This window comes from Ursus arctos, unplaced genomic scaffold, assembly GCF_023065955.2.
Source record: "Ursus arctos isolate Adak ecotype North America unplaced genomic scaffold, UrsArc2.0 scaffold_13, whole genome shotgun sequence".
Lineage (NCBI taxonomy): Eukaryota > Metazoa > Chordata > Mammalia > Carnivora > Ursidae > Ursus > Ursus arctos.
Window position 1 is genome coordinate 27,154,685 of NW_026622797.1, and position 25,274 is coordinate 27,179,958.

General features: G+C 41.0%; 1 protein-coding gene across 7 annotated transcripts in view; it reads left to right on the plus strand.

Annotated features, from left to right (window-relative positions):
• Nucleotides 1–25,274, plus strand: part of MAP7 (microtubule associated protein 7) — a 163,537-nt gene that overhangs the window by 41,862 nt on the left and 96,401 nt on the right. The window contains exon 1 of one of the 7 annotated variants that reach the window (XM_057311020.1): nt 14,171–24,752. The exons of the other annotated variants lie outside the window; for them this stretch is intronic. Coding sequence (XP_057167003.1) covers nt 24,734–24,752 — 19 coding nt within the window. The 5' untranslated portion in view covers nt 14,171–24,733. Of the gene's footprint in view, nt 1–14,170; nt 24,753–25,274 lie in introns of those variants that run through there. 7 annotated transcript variants of the gene reach the window in all.

Here is a 25,274-nt window from a genome sequence, read left to right on the forward strand (position 1 = left end):
CAAAAATTCCATCCTGTGTCATTATAGCCAGCTTAGTGAGGTTTTTCAACTGGGCTGTGCAAATAAATGGAAAGATTAATAGGTACATTTGCCAGAAATTGCAAAATCTTAAACTGATTAGAACACCAAAGGTAACATTTTGGATGATTTCAAGCATCTCTTTTCTTTCTTTGGATGCATTTTCATTAACTCATATAATAAATGTAGTTCTTTGATCAAAGCAGTCAAATTCTAGGTCGGTCATATATTCAGATGCAGTATACTTGTGTCTATAAATAGCTCGAGATTTATATATATATATATATATATCACACACACACACACTACACACACACACACTACACATTGCCTTATAAGTACAACCGCCCAAGCGAAGTGACCAGAAGCTTCATGGGATCTCTCTGCACCTCCTCCATCATCAATTCATTCCTTCTTAACTGATGCCCGGGACTCTACCTTTGTTCTCCTTCCAACCTCCAAACATTCTCCTCCCATTTCTTTAGCACAAACAAACACACTGATGTCAATACAGATACTTGTGAGCACCCTGTGACATACACAGCCTCCCAGGTTTCATTTCATTCTGGAACCAACATGTGTACTACTTTGACCAAAGTCAATGGGGGAAGAAAGTGCATGAATCCTGTAACTACTTCTCTTTCCCATCTCCCCACCCCTACAACAGGCATACTCCAGTGTTCCCAGGTAAACCCTCTTTATTCTCTCCATCCTACCACCATACTTAGGATGAACTCCCCAGTTCTTGGGTATTCCTCTAAAAGGCAGATGGATTTAGCTTTAGGGTATCAGAATTTAAATGTATAATTCTTTCTTTGTAGTAGAGTATCTTGAGAGGGATTCCCTAAAACTGCTGGGTCCACAATACTCATGAATCTGTGAAACCATATATATATATATTTCCTTATGTCCGTTTTTTTTTTTTTTTTTTTGAAGAGAAAGTCTGTAGCTTGCACAGATTCTGAAAAGGACACATGACCTAAGAAAAGGATAAAATCCTTCACCCTATGGGATCTCAGTGAAAAAAACAAAGGGTGAAAAGATATAAGAGGGGGGCGCCTGGGTGGCGCAGTCGTTAAGCGTCTGCCTTCAGCTCAGGGCGTGATCCCAGCGTTCTGGGATCGAGCCCCACATCAGGCTCCTCCGCTAGGAGCCTGCTTCTTCCTCTCCCACTCCCCCTGCTTGTGTTCCCTCTCTCGCTGGCTGTCTCTGTCAAATAAATAAATAAAATCTTAAAAAAAAAAAAAAAAAGAAAAAACATAGGAGGAAAAACATGATAACGTGTTTTCACTATATTACCTAGTCGGTGCCCCCCACTGCCCAACAGTACAGGACATGAGGGTAGTACAGAGGCTGGGAAGGGAAAAAGCTTTGTAAGGAAGAAAAAAACCAGTGGTACCAGTAGAGAGAGTGAGTCATGGCAGCCATTGCCCAAGAGAAGGGAACATTTAGTGAGCACCTTCCATGTGCCAGAATTTAGGCCACAGACTCTAATTTTTCATTTAGGATTTGATGGGAACCTTCCCTAGCTTTGGAACTACTGAGAAAGATTCAGATTTGAATTTTGGCTCCTCGCTTAACTGTGTACATGCGGCATGCACTATAACCTCTGAAACCCAGTTTTCTTGATCCTAGCATGAGGTTAAGAATACTTCCTAAATTTACGTGAAGGTGGGGATTTTTCCTGGGAATTTCAGGTACTTAGTAAGTGGTGGCTATTACCGTATTTTGGAGATGACAAGGTTGACCTTGGGGATGGTTGCAAGACCAGAAAGGGCCTGGCCCTCGGATAGGTTCCAGGGGCTACTTAGAACAAGAAGTTTAGCCCATGGTTCTACAACCCCTACCTTCCAGAAACCAGTCCCTCCCTTCTTACCCTTGGGTTCTGACAGCCGTGGAATTGCTTTGGAATTAGGGAAAGCTCTGTCCTTCTACGGAGGGAGAAGCTGGGTTCTTGCTGGCACTGAAGGTAGTACTCAGCTTTCGGTTGGAACAGCCCACATACGATTGTTAAGGTATGCATTTTCCGGGAGGATTCAGAGCTCCTGCATTCTCCTTGGAGAAAGCAGTGACACAGTTTAGAAACCACTTTTCTGGAATAGGTTAAGGAGTGGACCTAAATAATGTCTTTCTTCCTCTCCTTGGAAGAATCTTGAATTCTCTGAATGTTCAAATTTTTAGGGTCTTAGAGATTCAGAGAGGGTGGAAGGATCTGGGTATGTGCAGAGGATAAGTAACAATGATAAAGAGTCAACGGAACTTCTGGGACCAAATAGAGCTTTTGCTAGGCCAGTGCCTCTGTTTTTTGATCAGATTGGTGCTGTGGTACATGAGGCTTCAGTGATGATGGTAGCTTTATAAAATGAGCAGTCATGCTTTCTCTCATTTCCCTTTGCTCAGGGTGTGTGTGTGTGTGTGTACGCGCGTGGTGACCTTGCATCACGGTTTCTGTAGAAACTAGGGCAGTCCTGGTCTGGAGAGTCTTGAGCTCCATCTTACTGAATCCAGAGGCTCTTGAGCAAATATTCTGTCCACTGATTTGGCAGCATGAGGTGGTCAGTCACCTCAAATTTTATTTCATAGGCCCACTGTTAAGGATGAAGCCATCCTATCTCTTGACCACTTTTTCTCTAGTTTGCTCCTGTCAGCATAACTTCTATCTCATGTAAACATGACTCAGTAATGTAGGGACCCTACGGATTACCTGTAGCCTTTGTGTCCATGAAAACTACCAGAGAGAAGAGAGTAGCTGTTCAAGATTTTTTTTTTTTAATTGTGCTAAAATACACAAAGCATAACGTTTTCCATCCTAGCTGTCTTGCGTGTGTAGTTCACTGGCATTCGGTGCCGTCACATTGTTGTGCAACCATAGCATTTTTTAACAATGGGTTTTTCTGTGCAGATATCTCTATTGTGCTTCGTCAGAAATTTCTCCCCAGAAAACCGCATCTCTTACCCTAAAGACATATAAGTAAAATGTGTGCTCAAATAACTGAGCATATCAGTTCACTTTTCATAATTAAAAAAGACTCAGTTTTACAACTGCCACCAAATCTGTTACTAAATCTGTCAGGATTCTAATTTAGCTCCTGCATATCACACCCCGTAAAGGCGGCCTTTCTTGTGTTCAATCCTCATGTTTCCCTTTTCTGTCTCCTAAGTAACAGTCTATTTCGAGGTAGGCTGCAAGACTGAGGGCACCCGCTCAGCCCAGTGGATGTTGATTACCTACTGTGCTAAGATACACTGCCTTCAGTGACCTTCAACATCGTGGCCCTCAGTCTCTAAAAAGGAGAAGTTTTACATCTGACAAATGAAAATAGAGGACGTTAATGGAGCGCCTGGACGGTTCAAATGATTAAGCGTCTGCCTTCGGCTCAGGTCATGATCCCAGGGTCCTGGGATCGAGCCCCACGTCAGGCTCCCTGCTCAGTGGGGATCCTGCTTCCTCTCCCTCCACCCTTCCATTCCCAGTCGTGCTCTCTCACTCGCTCTGCTCTCTTGCTCACTCAAGTAAATAAGATCTTTTTTAAAAAGTAGAGGGCATTAAGGACTCTAAAGATTTTAATTAGTTATAACCTGAGAGGTAGGTATGTTATACCATCCCCACTTTATAGACAAGGAATCTGAAGCTCACAGGTTAAATAATAACCTCATGGTGGTGGGGCTGGGATTCAACTTAGTTGCCTTTCTATAGAATGCTGTAGAATGCTAGATGGAGTCTCATGCCATTCTTACACTCAGGGGGACAAAGAACCAGAGTTGCAGAGGATGGGGACCTGCACACTTCTGTTGCAAAGCACTGATCTCACGTCTTAGAGTTTTGAAAAATAATCGAATCGCAATGAGAAAGACCTGATACACTCTCAGTATTGGTTTTGAATATGTTTCAGAGAAATAACTTTGCAATACTTTTAGATAATTATTGCAGCATTGTGGCTTTTAAGGATGAAGGTCTTACTGATCAAAAAATCTTCGCCCCCTTGTTCAAATGTTTGTTTTTAAAAGTTGGAAGATAGAGCTTGCATTCCGGATGTCTCTTAGCACTGTGAAGGATAATAGCGTTCAGCTTTGCATGATTTTATTCAAAAGATTTTTTTCAATCTCTAACAGAATTTTTGGTTCTAGAACATAAGGTGCATGAATTTTACATAACAAAATTATGTAAATGTATGTACACTACTTTCCAGTGGTACTTCTTCCTTGAAGTTGGCAGACAGGAAGTAATTGATCTGATAGTGCTCTAACTGGCTTTGGTGTAAGCCACTCCCTTTACTCCTGTGTGAGAATACTTGAATGAAAACATCATTTGACATTTCTTATTCATCTCTTTGCTTTTCAGGAAAATTTCTTAGGTTCCTCTAGCAAGATTAAGATGCATACTTTTATTTTTTATTACTTTTGCTGTTTTTTTATACTTCTTGTATGGAAATAATGCCCTTTATATTATAATTTTGAAAAGAGCTAAATCTGTTTTTCATCTTCTATCTTTTCAACCCACTGATACAGCTGAGTAAGCAGAATGAATCCTCCATTTTTCAAATGAAAAAAACTCCAGCAGAGAAATGTAAATACCTTTCTCCGAATTCTCAAGGAGAACTAGTAGAGCAAGGATGATATTTACATGTACTTTAAAATCCTGTGTACAAATTTGCAACACACCATGCTTATTTGACAGAAAAGTTTCCTTTTTTCTTCATTCCTCAGAAGAGTGGGTGTGCATGGTTCCAGGAGTTAAGTAAGATGAAGATAAGCTTTAAATTCAAGAATGCTTAGTGTAATCTAGGTAAAGACACTAGGAACAACTCCTGACCCGGAACTACTATGTTTCATATTACTGGATCCAAAAACAGAATGAAATGATTGCGCATGTATTATATTTACTGCCTATGGTGTATAAATTCCACAGCGTCTTGCATCAGAGCTACTTGTTTACATGTGCTAGCTGTCTCCTATCAGAATATAAGCTCATAAGTGGAGGAGCAGATAGAAAAGATCCCCCCCCCCAGTTTCCCTAGTAATTTTGTTGAATATTGGGAATACAGATCATTAACAATGTAGAAGCTCCCGGTAGTGATTATTGTATAGAATGAATACATTTATAGCATGATTATTCTGCTATTTCTCATTAAAGCCATTCTTTGCTATCTTTGCTAGATCAGAATGTGAAACCAGACAGAGAGCCAGCCAATCAGGACCGTTATTTTAATGTGTTTGCATTTTGGGTTTTGTTTTTTTTTTTTCAGTATTTAAATCTAGGATTTCCATTCAGTATAACCCACTAAAAGGATTTAGTTTCCTATTATAAAAATGACTTTGGAAAGTAAATAGAGTGATATTAAAGCTCTGCTTTTATTCTTCAGCTTTATTCTTGCTTTTTGGCGATGCTGAACTTACACAAGGCTGCAGTGTGCTCCCCAGCTTCTTTTCCTTCATCCGTGCTGTTGTGTAATGGCTGGCCCTGGTCTGAAGTAGTTGTCGTGATCAACTTGGCCATGCCATTTAATAGACTGGGCTCGGGCACCACAGGGTGTGAAATCTAGGTCACTACTCATAAGCAGCCTTGTCCGAGGAACAAGAGGCTTGCTGGTTGTCCTATGTCTTGCACAAACGGCTCATCTTTGCACTTGAAACCATTGGCATAATTTGGGTCAGGGATTAAGTTGAACTCAGTGAAATTGCCATTTTTGACTATTCTTTTACTAAAATGATCATTTTTTTTTGTTGTTCAGGTTAACATTAAGTACAATGAATAAAATCGGTTTAAATTTTATACTCGTACACTGTAATTTCTAAGCCTTTTCATTAAAAAAAATATTACCAGTTAAAATCGTGTTCAGTAGTCTATGAGAATTTATACAGGTAATACCTCTCCCTTGAAGCAACATCATTATCAATAGCAAAGATGACCTAGGAGGATAGAGGTGGATTCTAGGACTTAGGAGAGAATGAAGCTAAAACACATCACAAGGTCCTAAGTACAGTAATGCCAGAAGTCTTTGCAGCATAGAATATGCATCAGAAAGAGAAGTGGTTATGGGGAGAAGGGAGGAGGGATGCTTAGAGGTAAGGTGAATACTCCAGAGGGGTAGAGAGTGAGAGTCGGCAGGCAGGCCTGCCAGGCAGAGCTGCAGTGGGAGAAGATAGGACCCTAGGTCCTTAAAAGCAGTGATAATAGGAACATGCCCCTGCTCCAAAGTCAGCTCACCTCCCAGGCAGCACAGGTAGGTATCTGGGGAGAGCGAGGCACATCAGTGGTTTCTGCTTCATTCAGAGTCACACCCTGAAAGAGCATGCTGCCTGCTGGTGCCTGCCGTCGGCTGTCTGAGGGACGCAGCTTTTGCTTGGCTAATCAGGCAAGTAAAATACACATATCCGCAAGAAACAATCCACGCGGTGCTTGATAACATTGAATTGTAATCAACTCAGTAATCAAGGGTGGAAGAAGCCCTCATCAGATCCTTTGGTGGTCGGATGCCGGGGAATTATTGAGAAAGGAGAGTACCGAATTCCTTAAACTAGGATGATGAGGCATAAGAATGTGAGAATCCTATAATGGGTCTTCCATTTTTCTTGGAATTGTCCGTGTTTGCCTTTTAGAATATACAGAGGTAAAGTGCAATTAATTGAGGTCCTACTGTATCTTAATGATATCATTGAACATACTTGTATCGTTAAAAGCTATAAGCATAATCGGAGTGGCTTTCCCCTGGAGCTTTCATTTCCGGTACCTGCATTGTGTTACTAGAAGTTTATCTAGCTGTGTCAGAAGATCTTCTTGAGGGCGTTTACATGGGATATTCTTGAATCTTTGTAGTTATTTCCTGTTCTTAGCTCTTCAGGTTGTTTGTGCTACTTCCGTTTTGGAAGCAGAACCTAATTAACTATAAGATGAATTGTTACAGTGTGTGATTGTTGAAGACTTAATGGCTAGCGTCCTTTACTGTTTGTGACTTTGCGTTTAGATAGAGGAGAATTTTTTTCTCCTCACTAGCTCACAGAGTCTTTCTTGTGCCAGCTTATGAGAACAATTCCGTATGGAAGTGGAATTGTATACCCCTGTTGGCCGTCTCTAGTTCACAAGTGTCTTGCGGGTCTCTGCAGGAGAACGGATGCTTCCTCAAGTTTGGTGTCGTGCGCTTGCTGTACTCATACTTCTAACGGGCTGTGTTGTTGCCTTGGCAACTCTGACTAGGTTTGCACAACTATAGTATAGAAAATAGATTTTAAATCTTCAGATTAGAAAGATCCTGGCAGAGAGAACAACACTTCCCCTAGCATTTGGTTAAGAACACACCATTTTAGTTGAGGGCAGCATTTATTTAATTTTAAATGCTGTTACTCTGAAATAAATGTGAAATTCCTGAGATTTCACGTATGATTCAATATTACCGTGTGCTTTAATCACAAATCAGCTTCTTTATCCTAGTATATATAGCTCTTTTTAAAAAAAATTCTTTAAATTCTTCACAGTCTTTGGTTTTGATGCTTTAAATTTTTCATGCCTCTGCAGATGATGTTTCCTTCCCTGTGCCCACCATACCATTTGTTTATTCTTTTCCTCATAATCTTAAAACCATGGGATGCTCAAAAAGTTCAGCTGGGATGCCTTCACCACTCCTAGCCTGCCTTTGTATTCCCAGTGTTCTGGCAGTTTTTAAATTGCTCACCCCAAAGCATTTCACATTCATCCATGGTAGAAAAACAGAATGCGTGGGGGTCTGCCTGCAGGATCATCAAGGTCCTCAGGGTAAGAATCTAACTTTACAGAGTATTGGAATGACACAGGGATTCTCCAGCTTATACTGTTGCCAAATAAAATGAAGAGGTAAAGTGAGGTTATAGGCTTAAGCAAGAGTGGAAAGGAAAGGGATGGAATCATTAGTGTTGGGGATAACAGAGCAGATGTTAATCAGGTATTTTCTGGTTAATAGCAACCTAAAGAAACGTACCTTTCTCTAGTTGAAGATTTATAAGTTGCTTTTCAGGACATAAGTGAATTTACACAATTTCTTACCTCTCAATACAACAGGGACTGATGACCCGCACCCGCACAGGTGGGGGATGAATTCTGAAATTTCACGAAAAAATACAGTTTACCCTTGAAAGGTAGAGAAATGGCCATAACTTGGAACCACTTCTGATGTTGACCAGGGAGATTAGCACCAATTGTAGCATCTGTACCTATTAAAATAAAAAAATCTGGAAAAAAAAATTGCAGAAAGAGGGGGTGGTGAAGGTAAGCATGGTCTCTGAGGGGATGGACAGGTCATGCCTAAAATGTAAAAATCCCTGGGACGCCTGGGTGGCACAGCGGTTAAGCATCTGCCTTTGGCTCAGGGCGTGATCCCGGCGTTATGGGATCGAGCCCCACATCAGGCTCTTCCGCTATGAGCCTGCTTCTTCCTCTCCCACTCCCCCTGCTTGTGTTCCCTCTCTCGCTGGCTGTCTCTATCTCTGTCAAATAAATAAAATCTTTATAAAAAAATGTAAAAATCCCTAACTCTATAATGCATGTGTTTAATGCATTTCTCATAGCATGTAAGACCTTAATTAAGACATGCCTAGCAGGACACATAGTGAGAATCAGTAAATATTTGTGGTTTCACTGGAAGAGACACTATTATTTTCTGTCTTAAAAACAAGTAGCATTTCACGTTATTGATAACCTTTTCTTTGAGCACATGCTATCCATGAAATAAATGTAGAATTATTATTTGCTTCTGCTACATTTGATGATACAAAAAAGATTAAAAAATCTAAAAAGACTGCCAAAATAGTGTCACCACCATCTTCAAACTTGAAAAAGTGACTAAAAATGTGAGAAATTAATACTCAACATATGGTTTTCTTCAAAAATGGAAAAGCTTGTACAGGAATTTTATCTAGCAGCTACTGAAAACTTTAAAAAGGGATTTTGAAAACGAAATCAGTTATGGAAACTTGCTTTTTGTGAAATGTGTTATAATTATCTCAATATGAACATAATGTGAAAGTAAATAAAGTATAAGCTGCCCTTTTCCCATAAGACTTGTCTTTTTCGAGAGGTTTTTTGGGGGAGGCCTGCTCCCAGAATAAATACGCCTCTTAACCGGACTTCTCAGCAGTGCATATTTGCATATGAAGTGAGGGCCCATTTTAGTGGTCCAACTTAAAACAGCTTTTCTGCTATCACTGACAACTGGAACACAGAAGATTAGGAACAAAAATAGTCTCCAGGCATCTCTTACTATTTACTGCCTAAATATTTTAAATACAATGTATATTTTTCTGATAAGAAAAGAAAAAAAAATATTGTGAGACCCTTTTGCAGAGAAGGATTAAAATTGTTTTTAAATCATCTGTAATCTGACCATCTGCACACAGCTACGTTGACATTTTGGCAAATATTACTCTGGCCTTTGTAAACTGTGTGTGTGTGTGTGTGTGCGCGCGCGCGCATGCACAAACTTGTACCATTGCGTATGTGGTTTTAAAACCTGTTTTCTTCCCACTGGGTGTTAGAAACATTCTTCTAGAGCGGTTATGATATCCTCTTGTTTGGAATTTCTGTCAACTTTATGGGCAAAGAAATGATGGTTTATTGTTCTAATTTGCATTTCTTTGGTTACTGGTGATGTTACACATTTCTCACCTGCTTGTTAGCATTTTTCTTCTGTGAATTACAGGTTCGTTGTGACATTTTTCTATTGAGGTGTTTATCTTCTTCTTTTTTTTTTTAACATTTTATTTATTTATTCGACAGAGATAGAGACAGCCAGTGAGAGAGGGAACACAAGCAGGGGGAGTGGGAGAGGAAGAAGCAGGCTCCCAGCGGAGGAGCCTGAGGAGCCTGATGTGGGGCTCGATCCCACAACACCGGGATCACGCCCCGAGCCGAAGGCAGACGCCCAACCGCTGTGCCACCCAGGCGCCCCCTATCTTCTTTCTATAAATGAAGGATGCCTACCTTTTTCTGGTTACGTGTTATAGATTTTTTTTCCCCTCCTTTTTTAGCATTTGCAATTTAATATTGTTACGGAGTTTGTCGTTCATTTAAATGTTGTTTTGAGAATGCTGATTTCAGAGATCTGTTTCAGAGAGTTGATTTGGGAGTGTCAGTAGGCAGTTCAGAAACCCAAGTGTGGCCCATCAACTATGAACTCATAAACTGTGAAGACCTGGTAAACCCTAAGGCCTGAGCTCCAGGGCACAGGGCCCACGGCAGCCTCAAAGCTGGGGCAGGATTAAGCCAGCTCAGATGCAGTCAGCCTGCTGCATCTAACTAGGTCAGTCTGCAGTGGCCCTGACAGACTGTGGGGCGATTTTGTCCGTGTTTCTCCTGCCTACGAAAAATTAGAATTGAGAAAAGCTGCAGATGCTTCCCATATGGTTGCTATTAGTGAAATTATGTACAGAGGATTTAATTTGAAAAAGCAAAGAAAGTACTCTCAAATTCTTTAGAGACCGAAAGGGCTGTCACGGAGACTTCGAGCTATCAAATCCACGGGGCTTCTGTTCCAGTTCCAGGGCTTTGTCTTTGTGGTGGCCTCTGTCCTGTTCTTGTGACTGCCAAGGAGGGAGCCTCTTTCCTGGTGTTCATGATTTTTGTCTGTCTCCTAAAACAGTCCTTTATGAAGGATTTGAATACAATTTTTACCCTTTTCTTCCCCCCTCCAGATTTTTTTTTCTTTCCCGAAGAGACATCTAGCCTTTTGTATACTTTGGGGCATTTCCCATTGACCAGTGACCTGAGCAGATAGCTGGCCCAGTTTTTCCCACATCCAGGCAGTAGAGCGTTTTCATCTGCAGTCAGCCGTCCTTGCTCTTAGAATGGCTTTGACACAGCAGTGAGAGGGCTGTGACGGTTTATCACTCTAATTGGTCCATTAGATGGACTTGATGTTTCACAAGGTTCTAGGGAGAGGGAAAAATGTTCATCCACAACAGACTTGTGGAGCCTACTAATGGAGTTTAAGATCTATTTTTGCCATCTGTAAAAGTGCATTATGGATTCATATTTTAAAGAATTAAAAAAAAAAGCTGTGGTGGTATTGATTATTAAGTCATCAAATTTAGTTACCTTCTATTAAGACAATCAGGTGACCTCTGAATTTGATTTCCACTACATTTCCGATCAGTGTGCTTATCCCAGTACGTTTGATGGACAAAGAGAATTTACTGCTACATTGTTTTCATTTTATGAGAAATATCATGTCAAAACAATATCATTTGTCTTTTAAAGAGAATTCTGCAGTCATATAACTTATACTGTAATGACATTTGTAAAGTGTGTCCCAGATTAATAAATACAACCCCTCAAAAAAAGTCCCTTGTCAGGTAGGTTTGGGAGACCCTTACCCCCAAATTTTACTTGCTAGCTATAGGATTCCTCAAAACATTTGATATAACTCCATGTGTTGCAATTCCTCAGAAGAGGAGACACAATTCCTACCATTTTCTAAATGTAATTACTATCAGAACCCTCCTTTTTGGGAAGCATCACTCAGAGCCCCCTCTTGATAAATCCTGAGCCACGGAGTAAACTTTTAAATAAGCAGTTAAGATTATCATTATGATTCATAGCTTAAGAAACATTTAATGTGGTTAAATTTCTTTATTTCTCAGTATTTATAGGTATACAACTATCTCTTCAAGTACACGAAACGTGTTTCTTTGTGCAAGGTACTGGTGAAGAAAGCAGAGGAATTTGATCAAAGATTTGGTAATTTAGGTGAGAAAGCATTAAATAAATAAACATATAGGATACTGGAATGACCCTTTTGTGGAAGAGAAGGAAATGGGGAGAGAGAAACGAGGTTCTTGTCTTCAGTTACAAGTGGCCCAGCCCATCGTAACATTAGGTAAGCCATGCTAGGGTCCAACTGAAGAAGCTTTTACTCCATTCAAAATCATGATATTTCACTCTTTACTAAGATAATATTTAGATAGTTTTTATTTTACTTGAGGGGGGGGAGTGTGAACCTATTTCTTTTTGGTTTTGTGTGTAACAACAGTGCCAGTTTCTTAATATGGTTTGAGCTACCAAATGACGAGGTCTGCCCTGGTCCTAGGAGAGAAATGCTGAGCCATTAGAGATGGGTATTTCAAGGTGTAGCTTGAGCTGAGAATAAGAATCTGAAGTCAGTTGATGCATGGTGTGGGGAGATTGCTCCCTGAAATTCCCTGAGCTCATCTGCTGCTCCAGATAGAACAGATTCCATTTCCCTTTGCCACACAGGGCCAACTACTTTCACTCAAGTTGTCCTCTGCTCAATTTTCGTATTTACTTTTGGCCGTTTTTACTATTTTATTGAAGTATAGTTGACATGCAATGTTGCATTAGTTTTGACAACTCTGCATTACGATATGTTCACCACAAGTGTGGCTGTCATCTGTCACCATACAGTGCTCTAACAATACCTTTGACTATTCCCTCTACGATACCTTTCATCCTTATGACTTATTCATTCTCTAACTGGAAGCCTGTACCTCCCACTCCCCTTCACCCATCTTGCCCAGCCCCCAGACCTCCCCTCACCCCAGCAACCCCCAGTTTGTTCTCTGTATTTATGGGTCAATTTTTGGGTTTTTGTTCGTTTTGTTTTTTTTTAAATTCCACATATAAGTGAAATCATATGCTATTTGTCTTTGCTTTATCTCACTTAGCATAATACCTTTGAGTTCCCTCTGTGCTGTCACAAATGGCAAGATCTCATTCTTTCTCTGGCTGAATAATATTCCATCGTATGGATATACACATTCTCTTTATCCATTCAACTGTCGATGGACATCTAGGTTGCTTCCATATCTTGGCGATTGTAAATAATGTTGCAATAAACAGGGGTGCATATATCTTTTCAAATTAGTGTTTTCATTTTCTTTGAGTAAATAGTAGTGGAATGCAGGAACCATACAGTATTTCTGTTAAGGAAGCCATCAAAAAAACAAAAAACAACCTACTGAATGGGAGAAGATATTTGTGACTAGTACATCCAATAAGGGGTTAATATCAAAAATAAAGACCTTCTACAACTCAACACCAAAAAACCCCAAATAATCTAATTAAGAAATAGAGGACCTGAATAGACCTTTTATCAAAGACCTATAAGTGGCCAACAGACACATGAAAAGATTTTCAACATCAGTAATCATCAGGTAAAAATTAAAAAGTCAAAAGTCATTTTATTAAATACCAATAATGAATAGGGATTCAGTGGCCTTGGTTTAGTTTTTTGTTTTGTTTTGTTTTGTTTTTTCCATATAGTGTCTAACCTACAGAAAAGCTGGAAAGTTACAAGAAACTACAAAGAATTCCCATGTGCCCTTCACCCAGATTCCCTGAATGTTAACATTCTGGGAGATTTATTTTGAATTCTTTCCCTCCCAAAAACAGGCAGTCTTTTATATTAACTATATTGCATTTCTCTAAATTAAGAAATCATCACTTACACAATACTGTTGTAATTCAGATGGCACCATTCAACCCAATGATGTCCTTTATAGCAGAAGACAATCCCAGAGCATGCACTGTATTTAGTTGTGTCTTATTTACTCCGTAATACCTCCTTGAAGCCTTTCTTTGTAGTTCGTACTGTTGTCGTTGCTGAAGCATTCAGTTACTTTGTAGGATGCCCCTCAAACTGGGTTTGCCTGACGGGTTTCCTCATGATTAGATTGAGGTTATATACGTCTGACGGGAACGCCACAGAAGTGACACTTTGTCCTCAGTGTCTCATGTCAGGAGGCACATGTTGATTTGTCCCAATCCTGGGGATATTATCCTCTCACTCTGTGAATGAAGGTGGTGCCTGCCAGCTTCCTGCACTGTCAAGGTACTAATTTTTGTTATGTAATTAATTATCTTATGGGACTATGTAAATATTCCGTTCTTCACTCATTAGTTTCAGTATCAGTGATTCTCATCAGTTAATATGTTAGTTGCCAAATGATGATTTTCTAATTTATTGTACCCTCTACATTTCTTAGTTGGCTTTCTACTATAAGGAGGAGCTTTCTTTTCTCTCTTATGTATTTATATCAGTGTGGACTCAGGGATATTTAGTTTATTCTATGGATTATAACGCTTTTCTCTAATTACTTATTTTGATGCTCAAATTGTCCCAGATTCAAATTGACACCTGTGTCCTTTTCTTTTTCCTCTATTCATTCATTTTAGAAAGAGCAGGGGGAAGCGGCAGAGGGAGAGAGAGAATCTCAAGCAGACTCCCTGCTGTGAGTGGAGCCCTACATGGGGCTCGATCCCACAACCCTGAGATCATGACCTGAGCCAAACTCAAGAGTTGGATGCCTAACCGACTGAGCCACCCAGGTGCCCCAATGTTTGTGTCCTTTTGACATGTCTCCTCCATTCTTAGAGCACATCCTCACTTTCTGGAACATGACGTTCCAAACTCATCTTGCACTTTCTTTGACCCAGCCTTGGAATTAGCCATTTCTTCAAGGAGCTCCAGCTCCTTTCAGTGGAGAAATGGTGTTTTGAATCTGAGATCTATGTACTAGTTGTACTCATGACTACAGAGGCATCACTGCCTTTGGACCCTGTCAGCAGGCAGAGCTAAGGAACAGGTATGTGAAATAGGTACACACACGTGCTTCTAAAACCTGTATATACACACTCAGTGAACTTTGTTTTTAATGTGACTGATTCCTTTTCTCTCTAGGCCATGAAAATAACACTGGGGTAGGAGTTTGTAGGTCAGTAATCATAGATTCTGGTTTTGCTCATTTGTTCACCAGTCCTAAGAACTTGTCCTCCTCTTCAGCTTCTTCCCTGTTAAAAATTAGGAAATAAATAAAGGGTGATTTTTAAGAAAAATTCCATTTCTGAAATTCTATGATTTTATGAAATTCAGATTTTATAGATATCATGATAAAGTTTTCAGGAAATCAGAAGAGTACCTAAAAAATTTCAAAGTCACTCAATTTGTTAGAATTCAGATCTAGAAAGCTACTTTAAAAAGTACTTACTTCAGTGTCCTCATTTTACAGTGAGATACCTAGAACATCTACAATGACAAAGCAATTATATTCTGTGCTGTCTAATACAGTAGCTGCCAGCCACCTGAAGCTATTGAGCACTTAAACTGTAGCTAATGTGACTGAGGACTGGATTTAATTTACTTAAATTTAAATAGCCAGATGTGCCTGGGGACTACTGTATTGGACAGTGCAGCTCTAGAGAGCAAATGACTTGCTCCATATCACACAGGTACTAGTGGCAGAAGCTAAGAAGATCCCTTTTGATAGTGCATACCAGATTAATCCAGATTTATCCTAAACCTTTCATAGTAGCTAATTATAATTTTTTGATACTGAAACTTCTAGCATAGGGGTGCCTGGGTGGCTCAGTCAGTTAAACACCCAACTTGTGGGTTCAGCTCAGGTCATGATCTCAGGGTTGTGGAATTGAGCGCCTCGTCAGGCTCTGTGCTGAGCACAGAGTCTGCTTGTCTCTCTCCCTCTGCTCCTCCCCCCACCTTGCACGCGCGCTCTCATTCTCTCTAAAATAAATAAAAATTTTTTAAAACACTTCTAGCAGGGGCGCCTGGGTAGCGCAGTCGTTAAGCGTCTGCGTTTGGCTCAGGGCGTGATCCCGGCGTTCCGGATCAAGCCCCACATCAGGCTCCTCTGCTGGGAGCCTGCTTCTTCCTCTCCCACTCCCCCTGCTTGTGTTCCCTCTCTCGCTGGCTGTCTCTATCTCTGTCAAATAAATAAATAAAATCTTAAAAAAAAAAAAAAAAACTTCTAGCATATTAATTTCGTAGCAGATTATTTAAATCCCAAAAACTTCAATATGATGGTCTATGCAATATAATATTATATTTAAAAGAAAATTTAAAGACCAGTAACACATCAAGGAAGTTGATCTGTTTTTAGAAGTAACTGTGACTGAGAGTAATAGCTATCATTTGACTTCTTAGTCTGTGTAACTATTTTCAATAGAAATGCTTTTGTTGAAGAGTCTAAAATGCTACTGGTAACATATTTAAATGGTAATACTATCTCGAAAAATGCTAATCCCCTTTTAGGTTCAATTACACTACTACTTAGGTCTACAGCCTTTCTTAATGCTATACCAAGATTTTTGTTTGCTGGTAATGAGAATATGCAATGCGGTTAGATAGTGACTGTCCCTCTGTGTTGAGTTTGGAAATTGGTAACACCTTTAGGAAATTATTTTTGGTGCTCAGTATCAAAGGCTTCAAACTGTTCTTACCTTTGACCTAATAATTCCTCTTAAAATCTAATCTACAGCTAAAGCTTTATGTATAAAAATAGGGTGAAGAATTGGAATAACTTCAGTGTGCAAGGAGACAAAAATAAGCATACCTGAAACATCTGTGAAGAGTTTTATTGACGTAGAATTACTCAAATTTTAGATTAAAATGCTGTATAGAAAGCAATATACACAGAATAGTTTATGTAAAATACAGAAAAACAGTGTGATCACACCTCTACTTACCACATTGACGCAAACTTTACCTTCTGTTACATCTTCCAAGTGGGGAGTCTTGATTCTTTTCCTCATGCCTATTTGGTCCTTGGTCAGCTTGGTCTCAATAAGTGTTCAACCCAATGCCTGAGTGACCTATTTGATTCTGCCTTTCCATCTCCCCCACATCTAATCTGTCGACAAGCCCTGTTGACACTACCTCCAAAGTGCATCACATCTGCCTCCTGATTCCTGGTCCACATCCCATTTGCTCTCCCCACATCAGTGGCGACTTCTGCACTGTGTACCATGACCTCCCAGCCGGGCTCTGCACAGCAGCCAGAGCGCCCTTTTAAAATGATGGATCTCCTGGCACTCCTCTGCTTCAAACTTGTATCTGGCCAATGGCTTTTCACTGGCTTTGATAGAAAATCTGTGTTACAGATGACAGGCCCCTGCTTTTCTTCTTTCTCAGCACATTGTCACCCAGTTGACTTTTTTCATTCTCTTAATACTCATTGCTTACTCTGGCCTCAGGACCTTTGCACCTTCGTACTAATCCTTCCATCTCTGTCTGAAACACTGTCTTCTTGGCTTTTGGATTCACTCAAGCTTCACTGCTGCTACTTCCTCAGGAAAGCCTTTCCTGCCTCCGCACTACCTAACATTCCCCCCCCCCAGTATCGTTTACATTATGTTGACCTTATTTCTCAACCTGTTATCTCGTATATTATCTGCATCCACTGGATGGAAGAGTCTTGAAGGATGCCTGGCACACAGCAGGCACTTGGGAAAGGAATGATCGAGTGAGTGAATCATCACTGTGTCTGAGGTTGCAGTGAAAGGGGCTCTCTCTGTTTCCAGCCAGAGATGTAGAAGTTTCCCTCTAGGAATTTATCCTACACACAGTGATACTATTTGTGTAACTCTATGGGCAGTCTTGTTTACAACACTGAAAAACTGGAAACAACCTGAAGTTTGGGACTCTGCCACTTGGACTATGGTGTTTTCCTACAATTCAGTACTGTGCGCCCATTACTAAGGGTGCTCTAGAAACACAGTTGTTGTTGAGGAAAGATGTCCAGAACATAAAACATGTTCCAGAATTTTACATGAAGATCCCCTTTTTTTGTATTCTATGCCCAAATATACATATTTTGAAAAAATCTACGGGAATGGATGCTAAAATATGTACAGCGGTTATGTCTGGAATTTTGAGAATGCAGCTTCTTTCAAATGTTTTTGCTTATGTTTTCTATTTTCTACACTTACTATTTGTCTAATTGATTATCTTTTGAAATACACACACACACACCCCAGGACTGCTAAAAATGACCCAATACTGGAAGCCCGGTCATTGCTGGTTAGTGTGCTGCTGGAGCGTCAGCTGTGCACAGAGCCTGTCCCGGGGCACACAGAGGAATCCGCTCCCGCGCCCCTCCTGTGGTCACACTGTCAGAGGAGTGTCATCAGCGTGTTTGTGGCTCAGGAGAAGGACAGGCACTTCTGTGTGGGAGAATGAGGGTAGATTTTATGGGGGATGAAGGCATTTTCATTGGCTCTTGAAGTATTTAGAAGATTCGACAGATGATAGAAGAGACAAACCCCATGAAAGAAGAGTGGAAGTAAAAGACAGGAAGGCTAGAAACAAGGAGAGGGAAGGAAATCGTGAGGCCTGTTAAAGGAATACCAAATCTAGCCATTCTATAAAAACAGGGGCTATCTGGGGGAGTGTTGAGAAGCAATTCTTGAGAAGTAGGTGCAAACACCTTGAGGTGGCCTTCATTTGGCAAGGAACTGAGAGGGGGACATGGTGAGTGTTTGAGCGGGGAAACGATGAGCAACTCGAGCTGGTTTTTCAGGCAACCAGTCTGACAGTTCCTAGGAATTGAGGGGGAAAGACTGGCCATGGCGAGACCTGTCTGGAGGCTGCAGACAAAACGGTGAGGCTGGCTGAGCCGAGGCTGCTTGCCCATTGTGTCACAGAGGCTGCTAAGCCCGACTCTGTTTAATAGGGAAAAACCGCACACTGCTCAGATGCTCTTATTTTCTAATGACTTGCCACAGTGTCCTAAATCTCTTCCAGTCTGGCCATGCATGTAAATTAGGTTGTAAGATAAAAATTTGTACTTTGGACAGCCACTTGACATTTTTACTTCTCTCCATTCCCCCTCTTTCTTATGGCATTACTGGTGCTCCTCGCTGGGGACAGTATAATGCCTGGGGCTAGTGGGTGGAAGAGAAAAGAGTGAATAACATAGGCTGGGATATCCAAAAAAGGAAACCTCAAATTGTGTTTTTTTTAAGGTGCAAGATATAAGGTGTTTTGTATAAGAGTTTCTTCCGTATGTAGACAATATATTTTAGTTCCCTGAAATAGCGGAGACATTTCAGCCCCAAATTCTGAAGGTAAGTACCTGAAATATTACATTGGTTTTGGGTCAAAGAAGTTAATAAGTGTCCCTTTTGAAACCAGGTCAAGTTCCTTAACTTTATCTTCTGCTCTAACTCAGGACTCCAGCTGTCAGGCTCTCCCATTAATCCTCCATGTCCGTGAAATCCCCCCTGAAACACATTGTAATCATAGAAATTCACAGCAAAAGATGTAGAGCTCAGATAATATTTGATTACAAATCCCTCACATGGAAGTGGACACGTAAACCTTTGAAAAGTCATTAAAAAAAAAAAAAAAAAGACTTGGAGAGGCAGTAGGTAGGCAGAAATTATTCTCCTTGAACAAAGCAATTGACGCTTCCTGACAGCGTCAGCCCCAGTGATCCAGACTGGACAACTTGACTTTGCTTAAATGTGTAGTAAGAACTGTTGTTTCAAGCGTAAAAAAATTTAAATAACTTCCATGTAATTATCCCTAAATTACTGTGCCTCACAGCAAGTGCCCCAGAAAAGCTGGTTACAGCTGGTGGCATGACTGTAGGGGTAGGCAAATAAAAAGGTATCAGTGTAGAATAAAAGTTTCTCTTACTGGTTTGGTAAAAAGTAGAGTTTTGGCCATTCCTATGAAGTGCAGATAGAAAGGAAAATTGTTTCGGCAGTTTGAGGACAGCATAGAGGATTCCAGGGTTATGTGAATGTGGATTTTGGGAATTGAGTGAATTTCTCGAATAATCAGCCTGTGAATCTCTTGTCATTGTCCAAGGTACTTTAAAAAGGAGGCTAAAAAAAGCATCTTCCTGGATTTTCCAGCTTCTTAAAGATTGTGGCCTCTGGGGACTGTCTAAAGGAAAAAGAGAATGGAATAAGATAACTTTGGGGAAGGAAAGTAGAACAGAATGTTGGGTGCATTGTAAAGGTTGGAAATAAACAAATCACCTCCCAAATCTACACTCAACTACTTTTCGAACACAGAGGAGATGGAAAAATCAAGAATTAAGAGTAAGATGGGGATCTGGAGAAAGTGACACACTCTAGTATTCCTCAGTTGACATTGGGATTAGAAGTAAGTTGCTATGGGTTTTGAAGCAGTTCAGACGTCTTCGAGGAAGATTCACCATGATCAAAATCAGTGTGCAGCAGGCAGTCTGAATGAACTGGAGCTGTTCATTATGCAGACCGAGCCCGTATGGCTTTAGCTCTTAAAAATTTCAGCAGTAAAGCGTAAGTTCCTTTATAAAATGAATCTCTGCTTTTACTTTTCCAGAACTATAAAGCATAAACAAAATCTATTTCTTAGTGTTTGCCTCTTAAAATAGCAATAGCCATCATCCCAGCACTTTATATTAAACACTAAATTCTGCCAAACACCAAGAGATTTTAAACTGTACCATTTTGATAGTTGCGATCGTCAAATCTAGTATACGTGATTTTTTTATGTAAAATATTTGAAAGTTTGCAGGAAAACATTTTAAATTCTTATAAACAATGAGAATACTCTGTAAGTACCGTGTGTTTTTCTAGTCCGAGGGCTTAGCCTGTCCATGTTCTGTAAACTATTGGTAGAACAACTGGATCTTCATCTGTATCTTGCCGTATTTATCTACAGATGTGTTACGATGTACACACACCCACCCTTCTGATGTTTTCTAAGAAGTGCAAAACAGTGCTGGGTCACACAGTATTCTATGGAATAAAGCTTTGTTAAAAAAAATAATAATAATAAAGGAAGAAAAGCTACCTGATATCTCATATTCTCATGCAATCCTTGATGCAGCTTAAAATTCCCATTTTGTAAGAACTGTTTTTTCCTGTGAGTAGTCAAAAGTTAAGGAGGCAAACCGGGAAAGAACAAAGAGGAAGCAGGGTGGCAAGTTAGCAGATTTGGTGAGAGAGAAAATGCTAAAGGACATGAGCTGCTTCCACCTTTTACCACGTCAAGACAAGGTGCTGTGCGGTTTTAAGGGTAATGGTAGGGACTCGGGTTGGACCAAGAACCGGTAAATCATCATCTCTGATCCAGAGCAGTTTTCGGGGGGCCTCTGAGGGAAGCAGGGGGTCAGTGAACGGGAAATGAGGAAATAAAAGGGAAGAGGCTGGATTTCTTAGAGTCGTCCTAAACTTTTCCGTTGTCAAGCTGATAATTCACCAACTTGCCATTGCAAAATATTCACCATACTTTATACTAAGTATACATAGTGTACTCTGTATAGCATGTAATGTAAACAATAAAGAAATATTAATTTCCCTTTAATGTTTCAGGATTTGTGTGTTTATTACTTTTTGGAACTTACTATACTTTTTAAAAGTGATGTCCATTCCCTTAAATCTGAAGTATTAATTGGCATCTGTGCCTTCATCCATTGGCCAGTGTCCCGCATCGATGCGGTTCTGGCGTGTGGGGTTAGGAGCGCTCTTTCTCAGTCAGCGACTCTGCGGTTACAGTCTGAGATGCTGCGTCGCCGATGGGTAGTACCCACTGCTCCACACACTGGGGCACACACATCTCCTTGAGCCACTTGTCATATAAAACCCTTTATTCTCTTTCCTCCCTCGTTAGCATTCAGCTGTTTTTTTCTGGATGAATGCATCACCAGTTAGTTACAAACAGTTGTTCCTAGGGGAAGAGTGGTACAGTGTCTCCACACAATGTCACCTCCTGTCTTCGCCGCCTGCCTTCTCTCCTCGTGGTACCAGTCCTTTCCCATCAGCAGGCGACACTGGCCTCGTGCTTCCTGGGTGCTCGGAAGGGAGAAGTCACCTACGCAGGGTGCAGATGCTACAGTAGACCGTGGTGTAGGGATTAGGCGTCTAGTTCCACAAGTCACTCCCTTCCGGAGAGCAGAGGGTCCTCATCTGTGAAATTGGCCTGATAACAGGGCCACTGTGAGATTAGACCAGTTCCAGTGTGTAAAGGGCCTTAGAACAACCTCTGGCATGTAAGAGATGGTCAGGAGTCTAAGGAGTTATTTTATTTCCTGTGGCGTGGCAGAAGGAATCTGCGTTTCCGAAGGCAGATTTTTCTTCTGTTGCCCTTGTCTTTTCCCCCTATCCGTCTCAGATGTGGACGTAGCTGACCACAGTGCGGGAGGGTGGCTGTGATGGCAGGGATAGGCACCATGGATCATTTCTGAGGATCTGATAGAAAGTAGAGACCAAAGGGGCTAAGGGGAGGAGATGAGGGGAGGAGAAGGTTCTCCCAAGGAGTGGAGGCAGCGCGTACGACATTGATGGCGCCAGGAGACCCGAGTTGAGGGAAATGCGGCTCACCGCAGCTGTCCGTAAGGCTGGAGAGGAGACTGCCAAGTAGGTCCGCAGCAGGTGACACTGTGGGTCATGGAGAGCAGGACTTTCACGCCAGGGGAGCTGGAGTTTATCCCAGGAAAACTGAGGCATTCAAAGAATGGTCAAAATGCAAGTGTTAAAGCTGTGTCAGTGACTGGTTTTGTGGGTCAAGACTTGGAAGGCCATCCGCAGATCCAGTCAGGATCTCTATGACAACTCATGACAACTTCCTGTCCCCTCAAAACTGCTTCTGATCTTCCGTCAACTGGGAAACAGATAACTGAGCTAGTTACATTTGAGTCTGAAATATGAATGTATAGATTGAGGGAAGGAATGAAATGTTTTTTAAATTTGCTAATAGGAATTATGTTTTGTTTGATACATTCCTAGTTCCTGTCTTTGTTCTGTTTAAATGAGCTGTCAGGTAATTTAGGGTCTCAGTCTTAATATTAATAGAGCCCTAACGACTATATGGGCATGGAATTAGGGGAATAAGTTGATATTTTAATAACCTGCCTGAAAAATTCCTGAAAGCCAACATACCTCTTTGGTTAGTGCTTATTACTGTCTCATGAATGTGGTTGCTTTGATTGGGCAGAATTGGAGAATTCTTCCACTTCTTTAGACATGCAGGCAGTATTTGAATATTAATCGTACCCCAGCCATTGTACCAGCCATGAGCCCAGAGAAGTTTGTAAGGCTTGGTTTATGACTTCCAGTCTCAGTGTAGCAAGCATGGACCTGCCATTCCTCTGATGTCCATCCCATATCCCTCTAGCAGCATTAAGGTCTACTGGGGGGGGGGGGGCGGGGGGGGGACAGAAAACAAAAATTGCTGCAACATTTGGGAGACATGGGGGAAATACACAGACACACAGCAGAAGATGCCCTGTGTAGCATCTCTACTGCACTAGCCCTGCTTGGAGGGAACGCAAGGGGAAAAGATCACCGTTGATTGAAGCCACTAGAGCTGTGATTTTTTTTTTTTTTTTAAACGAAAGCTAATTTGCCCCACCCCCACCCCGGGACATTAGACCATGTCTGAAGGCATTTTTTTTTATCATCTTAACTCTGGGTGGTGGTGCTTGTGGTGGTGGTGCCGTTAACATACAGAATGTCCTAGAATGCCACTAACTGTCCTGTAATGTCCTACAAAGCTCCCTCCTCATCCTCTGTTATCCACAGCAAAGATTATCCCGTCAAAAATGTCAGTAGTACGAGGGTTGAAAAGGCTTCCACTAGAGATGTTGTCTCTACGGGCTACTTCTGAAAATGTAAGCAACTGTTTGGGGGAAACGATGGCACCTAGGCAGCTGTGGAAATGTTGGGATGGGGCTGGACTGCAGCCAGCATTCCACCGGCTCCTGCTAAGTAGTCTTTATTCTGAGGGCATTAAAAAAGGTTGATTGCCAAGTCCAGTGGATGCTTGGCCCACAAACATCTTAGAAATCCTGTGTGTCCAGTTTCTTTAGTGGGTCAAGTCCTACTCAGGCTTAAAAGGTTTTATTTTCTTTTGAAAATTATATTTCTTCCTTCAAATTGGGCCGATCGCTTGCCCAAACTCATTAAGTTAATTGGTTTTTATGAAAGTTTTCTGGGCCCCATATACCACATGTGTTTAAACTGTATAAGGGCCCAGCCAGGACTTGACAGGATCCTTTTTCCTCAGTTTCCCCTCTATGCCCTTAGACAGAAGCCATTCTAAAGATAAGCCTAAGGTAAAGTTATGATAGAAATGCTAAGTTCAAAGTTTACGGTGTAATTTATCACTGGCTTTAAAAAAAAAAAAAAGATCAGTAGAAGTCCCCAGAATTTATCTGGAAATCCTTTCCGAAACTCCAGCCATCTGTATTCATTGATTGTTCCTCTCCTCTGGGAAGACCCTCAGAATTCCCAAACCTTGCTAAAGCAAGCCGGTCTTTTGGAGCCTCCTGAAGAGCTGCGAGACTTCATTTCATGCAGTGTTTCAACAGCTCCATGTCTGTTCTCAGTGAAGGGAGAAAAAGACCAGAGGTCTCTCTGCTTGACTGATCCTAAGGGATCGCCTTTTGTAGCTGCTTTTGGTATGGGAACAGAATCAGCCATCATCTTCGGGGTTTTAAATGTCGTTTTTAATACGTCAGAAAACCAAAAGGCTGAAGAGTCTGGAAAGAAAAAAAAATAACACTTAGATGGTTTTGGTAAACAATTACGTTTTTAATTATGCACTTAGGCGCATCCCGGTTGGGATCCCAGCTGAGTCTGAATCCGTGAGCTTGAACTGATGTTTAACAACCATTTCTCAACCAGGGAAGGCCTCCCCTGCTCCCAGCCCACACCCATTTGAGCTTCACTGGCTCTTTTGAACTGAAGCCATTCTCACGTTTTACTTGGTTCAGTGAACAAGGTTACTGTTTAAAAACAGTGGCCGGGGAGTTGTGGTTGTCACTGCCCTCGTGCCTCCCCCCACCCCCAGTGTACCTCAAGCTGCGTGGGGCCGAATACTTAGGGCGATTAAAAGGGCCCTTCACTGATTATTTGGTGTTTGCCGGGCAGAGGGACTCAAAGCAAGAAGGGGAGACATGCGGATATGTTGCAGCCTATTCAAGCAAGAAGGCTTTTAGGATGGAAGACACTAACGGCCGTAAGTTCTTGGACCCAGCATGTGTTTTAGGACTCTGAATAAGGAAATTCAGGAATCAGGCAATCTCTAAACCAGTTTTTAACACTTAAAACAGGCAAAAGTACACAGTAGAAGATTTTTTAATCGCTTTGTTTTGGGGGGAAAAACACCTTACTGCTTTTTATGTTCTTTAGAAAAAGGAGTGGCAAGTTTATAATTAAACGGAATGAGCTTTGATATGTCGCATAGATGATGGATTTATACGTCTGTCTTCGTTGTCCTGGAGCCATGTAATAGCTCCTATGAAAATTATAGGCAAACTATCGTTATTCTCCATTTTCCATGTTCCTCCTTTTTTCTCTTTTGGGAAAAGCCAAAATGAAAGTCCTGACAGGTCCTGGCGTCTCCTTAAAGTGCTGGATCTAGGCCATAGCAAGCTACACACACAGTTGTGCTGCTCTCCAAAGAAAATTTTAGTACGTAATTTATTGTTGATTTTTTTTTAAACATTTGACACTTTTTATTTTTATTTTTTTTAAGTAA